At 43.7% G+C, this 9,806-nt stretch overlaps 1 protein-coding gene across 1 annotated transcript; it reads right to left on the bottom strand.

Moving 5' to 3' along the window:
- Positions 1–407: 407 nt before the first annotated feature.
- On the bottom strand, positions 408–6,431 carry LOC133384199 (cytochrome P450 1B1; the record flags this gene model as incomplete). Its single annotated transcript, XM_061626113.1, has 2 exons — positions 408–2,102; positions 5,428–6,431. Coding segments are annotated over 2 exons (1,611 nt in total), but the record flags the coding sequence as incomplete, so codon positions are not given.
- Between the last annotated feature and the right edge of the window lie 3,375 nt (positions 6,432–9,806).

The following is a 9,806-nucleotide window of genomic DNA, read 5'->3' as shown; positions in this document are numbered from 1 at the left end:
AATAAACGCTAGGCTGTCAAATGCATGTTATTTTTCACTGATGACTTTAAAACATTGCGTTATATCAATATATGTGATATTTTGAGGTAAATGAATTCATTCGCATCTTTAAATTCATTTCCTCAATCAAGATTTGTTCAGCAGAAGCAGCGTTTGCTTACTTAATGAAATGAACTGACTTCAAGTTGATCCTGACTTATGGCTAACCCTATGAATAGGGTTTTCATGGTAAGCGGTATTCAGAGGTGGTTTACCATTGCCTTCCTCTGAGGCTGAGAGGCAGTGACTGCCCAAGGTCACCCAGTAAGCTTCATGGCTATGTGCAGATTCGAACCCTGGTCTCCCAGGTCATAGTCCAACACTCAAACCACTACACCACACTGGCTCTTAAGAGAATGTCAATTACATTTCAGAATTAAATTGTGATTATTTTTAATCTCTCTCTTTGAACAAAAACATTTGGAATTTGAATGGAGAAATATTTCATGACCACAGCACTGAAATACAACTGTTATTCACAGCTACAATCCCAATGTCATTAATCACATGGTCACGATGGAGGGGGCTGGAGAGAGATTTTACCCCATCATATTTTAAAAAGTAGCACTGTAGTGCTGTAACACTTTCATTTAAGTAATATTTCACCCATGCATTTTTTTTAAAAAAAGTAATACCTGGCAAATCATTTTAGTGCTAATTAAAAGACTTTTAAAAATAAATAAACAAACAGGATGACAAAATGGTGCCTGTCGCAATAGTGAATGTGTGCTGAGCTACAATAGATTCAACTGCCTCATCCATCAGACTGCCCCTGTCAAAACCACTCCCTTTTAAAAAGACAGAAGGGTAGTGCTAAAGGCATCAGCACCAGAGAGATTGTGCTACTCTTCCGTTCTTCTGGAAAAAAATCAGACTTTTTGTGGTTTGAGAAAAGACAGAATAACTGCAGGGAAAATATATAATAGGATGACAATGACTCAATGACAGTACCATGTGGATGCCCCACAAAAAGGGAGTAAATTAAGCATAGCAATTCCTACTGTGGGAAAGCTCTCAGATTTTTTAAAAAACAACTTTGGAGAATAGCTTTGATACTTCTGGCTGGCAAGAAATGCAGAGATAATGAAATACCAAACCAAATTCAGATTTGAAAAATCATGAGTAGTATTCAACTAACACGCCCCATCAGCGCAAATATGTCCACTTGCGCAAAGGGACTTTCCTCTCCTCAGTGCCCAAATCTGCTCTAGAGGGTTGGGAGGACCCCTGGAAGAGATTTAGGGGGCACACAGTTGGAGGAGACGGGCAAGTTGTTATTCATGCGCTGATGGGACGATTACTTAGCACTACGTTGGATTCACAAATCCATGTATTGTTTTACTTCATATCATGCTACGACCTCTCCAGAACAATTATATGGGCTTCATTTAAATATAGAAAGACTAAGAAAATGATCCTTATATGGGTACTACAGACAGTGTTCAATCTTCAAAGCTTACATATTTGGGAGGCAATTTTCAGAATCTTTTTCTCCTTGAAGTCTCTGTACAGCACTATCCAGCAAATCCATGGTATCTCGTAGTGTGACATTGAGTTCAAATGGCTTAGGTTTTATACTCAAGCCATAGGTGAAATTCATTTTAGCGTCTTCCTTTGGATTAGCAGTGAAATTGCACTGGTGCACCAATATGGCAATAAAAAGAAAGAGCTGCACTTTTGACAACTCTTCCCCAATGCACCGACGTTTGCCCACTGAAAAAATCATCACACTGCTAGTGAGGTCTTTGTTAAGGAATCCATCCTCATCCAAGAATCTCGCAGGATTGAAATCCTCTGGGGAAGGCCATTTCACCGGGTCATGATTCACTGACCACTGGTTGACAAAGACCACTGTATCTTTGGGGATGCGATAGCCCATTAAGGTGGTGTCGATCGTGGTGGAGTGTGGAATAGTAACTGGCACAAAGCTGCTGAAACGCATCGATTCATAAAGGAAAGCCATGACGTAAGGCAAATGGGGCTGGTCCTCGGCACAAGGCAAACGGTCCCTGCCAACCACTTTATCAATTTCTTCTTGCAGTTTAGCCTGCACCTCTGGGTACCTGGTTAAAACAACAACAACAACAACTTTTGGATTTTTTCTCACAACTCTTCTGAGGGCAAGTGTTATCAGGGCAAACATATACCCCAAACCTGTGACTACTGAGAAAACGTGGATGTGGTGGTGAGAAAATAGCTGGCAGACAGGATGGAAGTGTCTCTCTTTCTGTATCTCCAGCCCTCCTTTGCAAATGTGAGCTTTGCTGTAGAGCTGAGCTGCCTTCCCATTTTGGGAAAATTGACTGCAATCAAAATATACTATAGGAGTATCTGCAAGGAAGAATCAACAGGCAGTGGGAGGTTAAACACTCTCCCATTCCACCCACCAATTCCCCCCTTGTCTCCACATCTGCTTTATACTTGACATCACACATAGCTTGGAGATGGGAACCAAAGCGACTACTGTGTGCAAAAAAAATGTATATTTCTGTAAACAGTAATTTATAATTTCAGGGCCGTTGCTTATACCAGTGTAGTTTTATAAGCCTACAAATAATTCACTATGGCTCAATCCAGTCCACAATGGGCAAAGTACCCACACATGGAAAGACTCCCATAGGGTTTAATATACACAATTTCCCTCACTTCTTCCTTAGAGTGCCCACTCAGATCCTCTGTACTGCACAGCTCCTATATCCCTGTCCAACCTTCCCTCCCATTCAGTCAAGAAATGTGAGCTCTGAGTGATATGCTCTTTGACCAGGCAAAAAGGGGACAGATCCATGAGGATGCCGGAGGTGTGCACAGCACTCCCGTTCTCTGTAACAGCCTGTTGTAGTGTCTACACAAACAAGCTACAGGTGAGGCAGAGGGGCAAAAGGATCCCCCTATTTGAGTCTTGCATTTGTAGTGAACCAGATGAACTAGAACTTAACCAAGTTCTGTACTATGTTATCTCTAAATCTGAGACTGTTGCCAATATTTGAATTCATGCAGACAATCACTATTTTTTGTTGTTGGGAACATTTGCTCATTCATCTCTAGCAACCTGCTACATAGATTCATACATGCATTCTCTCTCTGAGATAAGATTTGTTTTACTAATTTAGTGTGAGGATTTCTGTCATTCTCCCAAAATGTTTATACACCATACAAAAATCGAACAGTTAGAAATGCTGCTGTTTATAAGAGCAAATATGTTATATAAATACTGGAAAAGTTTGCACTTAAATATCGGTAATGCCATTCCACTTGATCGAATGCTTTAACAGCATCTAGAAACAACAAAAGAGTAGGATTTATTGAGACTGAGATATAATTAAAAATGCTGGGCAAGACCCAACACTGGGCCAGTGGATGCAATGGAACTTCCCCTTCCTCTCCTATCCCCAACACTTCCCATATCCCCAATCTGCTTCAGAGCATCCCCCAACCCTGAAAGCAGCTTTGGGGGTTGACGGGGGTAGGAGAGAAAGGGGAAGTCCCATTTGCACAAGTGGAAGTCTATTGCACAAGCAAGTCAGCACAACTGGATATTACCCATTAATGACTCTATGAATGGGAAGATACTAATGTCTTCATCTTAATAATCCCTGTTTGGTCTGTTTTTATATAATTTCCCACAATATTATTAAAGCTCTTTTGCCAAAATTGAAATAAACCTTTTTTTGTTGCTACTTTACCTGCTTTAATACAAGAACAATATTTGCTTCATTCCAGGCTTTGGAGATCTAGCCAATGTTAATTGCTGAGCTGTAACAATCTGTTAGTTTTGAAGTTAATGTATTTGGAAACTGTTTATAAAATTCCACTGTTAACCCATCAGGGCTTCAAGATGTGTAACTGCGAATCTCTTGAGTTTTACTTCTTGGATTGTTAACTCCAAGTTCAAAATTCATTTACCTTCCTCTGAAATTCTAACTAAAAAAAAAGTACGTATCTTGGTTTTTCCAATGAATATTCTAGTGTCCAGAAACAAAGAGCTAATAATCAACTCAATTCATTTTAATGCCTTCATATCAATGGCCACCTAAGTTCCTGCACTAAAGATAATGGACTAATTTGTACATGGAAGTCTACTTTGTGCATTACACATTTTGGTTTCAGGATAAGATCCGAATTGGTTTAGTTTAGTTCTCTAGAAGTCACAAATTGTTTTGGGCAGCTAGATTAAATTAGGAGTTCTTGACAGCAGTAGTTTGTATTAGTAAGACTACGCAAAGGATTGGGTAAGGGGTTGATGGACCACTATTTTTGCCATCTGACCTTCTGACCTTTGCATCACAGAAGAAAGGAAGCTATTGAAAGAGGGGGGGAAATCTTAAAACAATTTTCCGTTTGTTGAAATTCTATATAGCAAGGTAGTGCTTCATCATCTCATTTTAAAAAGGGCAGCATTTCATCCCAACTGAGGGTACCAAACCAATGTTCAAACAAAGCCTATAGCAATAAAAGCACCAGATTCTGCTAGAGACTAATGTTACTCCTAACAGGATCCAATGGCAGTTTGTTTTCTGGAGAAATGGGGGATCTACAAGACCCAGATAATCCCTAATATATGGAGAAACCAGATTTCTCAAAGAATGGACAAAGATGATAGCACATGCACCTTCTGTGATACACCTTCAACTTAAGGGGGAGAGATACATTAGTCCATTTTCCAACCAAAGTATTTCAGCTCCACAAACAGAATCAGGGAACCTCGGGGGTGGAGTGGGGTGTGTGTGTGTGGCAATGTGTGGCAGTCCTCTCTATCTGGTCCTCAGAACTCTCCTGAGGCCACATTCCTCAACAACCCAGATTTGCACCCTCTTTGAGAGCACTTGCCTGGCTGTGTTCTCATACTCTGATAATGCCTCTTGCTTGCCTGGAGACAGGATAGAGAGGGGAAGTGCAAGCTGTGCCAAAAGTAGCCTAATGCACAAAGTAAAAATTCAGATTCATTGCTCTGCCTACTTTAGCCTCTGGGCCCATCCACTACTGCTATGTGGCCCTCAGAAGGCTAACCAAAAGTGAATGTGGCGCTCCGGTTGAAAACTAGTTAAAATGTGGGCTTTAACTGTATTTCAGAATGTGGTTTAACTGTGCTTTAGAATATTTTTAATCGTACTTGCGTTTCAGAAGGTTTACACCTGTTTTTTGAACGTTTTTCCTTTCCTTGTTATTTTGTTTATGTTTGCAACCCTGGGCTCCTTCGAGAGAAAGGACAGGATAAGAATTCAATAATAATACTAAAACTAATACTAATTCTCCATCCCTATCTCCCAGTTATCTCCTCTGTGCTGACATTAGCTTCTCTTTGGGTCCAGACCTTCCCCACTTCTACTACCTAGACTTCTTGAAGGGCAAGTGGCGCTTTTCTCTCGGCTACGCAGCTATGCAGCTCACCTGATGAGGAAGATCAAGAGCCACTGCAGGGCGGTGGAGAGGGTGTCCTGGCTGGCGCCGAAGATGTCCGTGACGGTGGCCGGCACGTGCTCCACAGGCAGGCCGGGCTGCGCCTGCTGGAGGCGGATAAAGGCGTCCATGAGGTCGCGAAGGGCGGCTCCCGGGCACAGGCTGCTCTTGTGCTGCACGAACTTCTGGCGCACGAAGCTGTAGAACTCGTGGTTCAGGGCGCGGAAAGCGCGGAAGGCGGAGCGCACCGGGTTGGGGAAGCGCTGCAGCCAAGGCAGCACGTCGACCAGGCTGCCAGCGCCCACCGTGCGCCCGAATTGCTCGTTCCTGCCCACCAGGCGCTGGAACTCGGCGTCGGCGTGGCTGTAGCGGCGGCCGAAGCACAGCGCGCTCATGACGTTGGCCACGGCCACCACCAGGCTCCTCGAAGGGTCGACGAAGGCGCCGCCGGCGCAAGCGCGCACCAGGAGCCGCACGAGGGCGCGCGCCTCGGCCAGCAGGGGGCGCTCCAGGAGGCGGCGCGCCGAGAAAGCTCGCACCGTCGAGTGCGCCAGGCGCCGTTGCAGCTTCCACAGCTCCGAGTAGGCGCCGAAGGCCAAGCTGCGCCCGCCGGATACCAGCTGGAAAGAGGGAAAAGACGGCCGGCCCGCGAAAGCGGCTCCCTGGCGGATGAGAGCCTCGCGGATGGCGCGCTCGCCGCTCAGTACCACCACGGGCCAGCTACCCAGGCGCAGCTGGAAGACATTGCCGTAGGTGGCCGCCAGACGCCCGAAGGCCAGGTGAGGGGCGCTGCCCAGCTGAGCCGCATTGCCCAGCAGCGGCCACGGGAACGGGCCCGGCGGCTCCAGCCTCCTCCGTCGCAGCCGCTCTTGCCTGAGAAGCCTCGCAACGTGGAAGGCAGCCAGGAGTGAGAGGAGCAGCAGAAGCAAGCCTTGCACCGGGGGCACGCCGGCCGGGAGCGCTTCCTCCAAGCCGCGGGGGCGCACGCTGCGGAGAAAAGGGCCGCGTTAGAAGCGCGTTCGGCCTTTGAGGGCTGCGACCAGGAGATAAACGCCGCATATCCTAGCGAGTTCAAGCTTCTGCCTCCATCACCACGTCAGGCTACAGGTGCATGTTTGAATATTGCGCCATTGAAACAAATATATAAAGATCGCAGACCAAAACGTCCGGCACGTGCAGTTGCCTGTGTGTAGAAAGGGCTTTTCAAACCCCAACTAAAGCCTGAACTGGTAGAACGCAGAAAGCTAATACCTGATTCTGTTGAATGTTTTTTTTTAACCTAGCCTTTGTATCCTGCCACAAATTAGGTCATAGTATGTTGAGCCAGGGACAGTTGGTTTTAGACGGGATGAGGCGGACGAATTAAAAACATTGACTTAAATCAAGTTTCTCATTTTGTAATTCACTCGTTTCCTGAACAGAAATGTATATATAGCTGCTGTAACAACTACAATATTGGTCAGTAATTAAATAAAGCCTTTTTACTACATCATTCTAAATCTTGCTCATGCATCTAAATACTCTTATTAGGGAGTAAGCCCCATTAAACACAAGAAGACGTACTTCCAAATAAGCATGTATAGGATTGCAGTATAAATCGCATACTTGAATACAAGGGCTACAATCCAAATACAGAGTTAGGTATCCTATACGGTGGGATAAGACTGCAATACGGTGTACACTTTTCTGAGTAAGCTCCATTGAACACAGCAAAGATACTATTTTTGAGTGAATTTTTAGTAAATATGCATAGACTTTAGCTGTAAGTACTTAATACTTTACAAAAGGAAGGGTGATAATGATGGCAAACATGTATTTTTGCAAAAATTAGGAAGTTTATTGCAGAAATAAGCATAGGTATAATAAATGAATGATCTATTAATAATGTTTGCCTCAGAAATCAAAATTCTTTTCTCCATGGTTTGTTCCCCCTTCTACATAAGAATAAAAAGACTTTAATTCAGTGCATGTGTGAGAGGATCATTAATTCAGCTTTAAGAGCAGTGTAGAATTTTATATTTCTGTATTAAATATAGGCTTCATTTGAAACCGTTTCTAAAAAGTGATGTGTAGAATAGCTGAAGGGTATACAAAACAATCCAATTTCTTTTTAATCAAAAAATTATCTTTTTAAAAATGTTTAATCATTCATATTTATCGCTGTGCTCAGACCTTCATCTCTCGTTCTTGCTTTAGAAGAGCATCCTGTGAGTGTTGGTCTGCTACCTTGTTTCCTGGCAGGGCTTCTCTGCCTTCAATAGCTGTGTGTCCGGCAGACAATTTCACAGGTAGAAACTTTGTTCCTTACTATATTTGCATGCCAGAAAAGGCTGGGTAGGATTTTTGCTTAAAATGAAGCCCTGCCAGAAAAATAGGTATGAATACTCCATGAAAACATGCCCTTTGAAAAGTCATGTGAGAATTTGTCATATTTCGGCACATCTATGAACTGTGTCAGGTAGGAACCTAGGAGCAGTGCAGGAAAACTTGCAGTACTCAGCATCTCTCTGTGTAGGCATTCATCACGTAACCTCAAAAGCAAGCTGTTCAGCACAAAAAGTTTGATCAGAATTAAATTAGAACAAAGCAAATGGATTGCTTCCATATTGGTATGTTAAAAGGGCACTTTTCTCCTGACCAACGAATGCTTGCGCAAATAAAAAGGAGTTGCAGCTTTTTAGAATTATACTTTTGGGCCCACTGATTTCATTAGGACTTACTTCCAAGTAGTTTTGCAGAAAATCATATCCTTACTTGACAGAAAGTCCATTATTTCAACAGAAATTATGTGGAAGCATGCTTAAAGTTGCAACTGTATATCATGATGCAAAACACTTAGAAATTATCCACTTCCATTATGTGCAGCCCAATCTGATGCATGTTTTGTTGGAAGTAACTATGTTCAGTGGGCTTTACTCCCGGGTCAATCTGCACAGGCTTCAGTATTAAGTCCCACTGAAAGCAATGGAACAAGTAACTTACTATTATTCTTATTATGTTTTTGTTGTCCGGGTCCAAATGAAAGCACCTGACCTGGCTGACCTGGAATTCAAGTCCTGAAGTGGATTACATAGATTTAAAAATATAAAGCATACATAAAACCATATGTAATGGATTGTTGTAGGATCTATTTATTTAACAATTTATATACTGCTTGATTTGTAAAAAAAACCCTCTTAAGTAGTTTACAAGAAACGAGGATGGGGACCAATATGTGGACATTGTTGATGCCTTCCTTCATACAACTGGGGTACACAGATGGTTAGGGTGATGACCCCAGAATTAGTGAACTCAGTGTAGCTCTTAGGACTGGAACACTAGCTCCTAAGCTGGAGATGTGGTATCCATTGTTAGTCATATGCAGAGCAGACCCATTGAAATCAGTGGACTCAAGTCCTAATTATTTCAGTGGGTCTGCTCTGAATATGATTTTGTTGGATATCACTGTTACCGTCTTAATAGGCCACACAAAAATCTGGAGTTTTAGAAATCCACTTTTAGAAACTCTGAATCTTGGGTTCTGAACTTGCATCTACAACCATGGTTTTAAAATGCCATCTTAGACACAAAAATGTGCACTCAAGAATTTGGTGGCGGTGTGTGTGTGTGTGGAGGGTAAAGCTTCCCATTTCCCACTCGTTCTGAGCATGTGTGCAAAAGGTTGGTTAGCTACGTTTAAGAAACAAGTTCTGGTGATCATCATTCACTCATGCAAATAACTGGAAGATCCCTCGTCTTATTTGCAGATGTAACAGCCTGAAGTCAAGGGCTTCTTTCTACACCCATCTACGCCTGTCAAATTGGAATAACATCTATATCTGAAGAAGCGGACTCCGGTCCACAGAAGCTATTGCCCTGAGAAATGTAGTCGGCTGTGTCGTTTGGCCTGCAATAGAGGAAGGCAGTTACCCCTCTTAACATTTCTTCAGGTCGTTATCCTAAGGCTTAAGCAGCCTTGCCAGGAATAAGCATCGGGATAAGAATCAATCAGCTCTTCTGGTAAATGCCCCAAACAAGGGATATTTAATTTGGGACAAGACAGCACCGGGGTGGCTAATTGCCACGACTTGCAAGTCGTGCCTAGCCGTTGCCTTGCCGCCCCATATGAAAAAGAAACACGACTTTCTGTTGCGTGAACGCCCGAGGACTAACCTGGTCAGCAAAGCTGCTACATCTCTCTGGCTCATAATGCCTCCGGCCGAGACGTGGGCTCTGCGCACAAGCTGCGGTTCCTTTCAACTCCCTGAACTGGGGAGGGAGAGCGAGCGGTTGGGGTTTTCCCCGCCCCCCAAGGTCCAAATTGCTCTCGGCAGGTCCTGTGCAGGCAAATGCCACCCTCTTGCGAAGTTTGCCTTGCGTGCCTGCGAGCG

The sequence above is a fragment of the Rhineura floridana genome, chromosome 4 (assembly GCF_030035675.1).
Source record: "Rhineura floridana isolate rRhiFlo1 chromosome 4, rRhiFlo1.hap2, whole genome shotgun sequence".
Taxonomy (NCBI): Eukaryota; Metazoa; Chordata; class Lepidosauria; order Squamata; family Rhineuridae; genus Rhineura; species Rhineura floridana.
The sequence above is the reverse complement of the archived record's forward strand: the minus strand, read 5'-3'. Positions and strand labels throughout refer to the sequence as shown.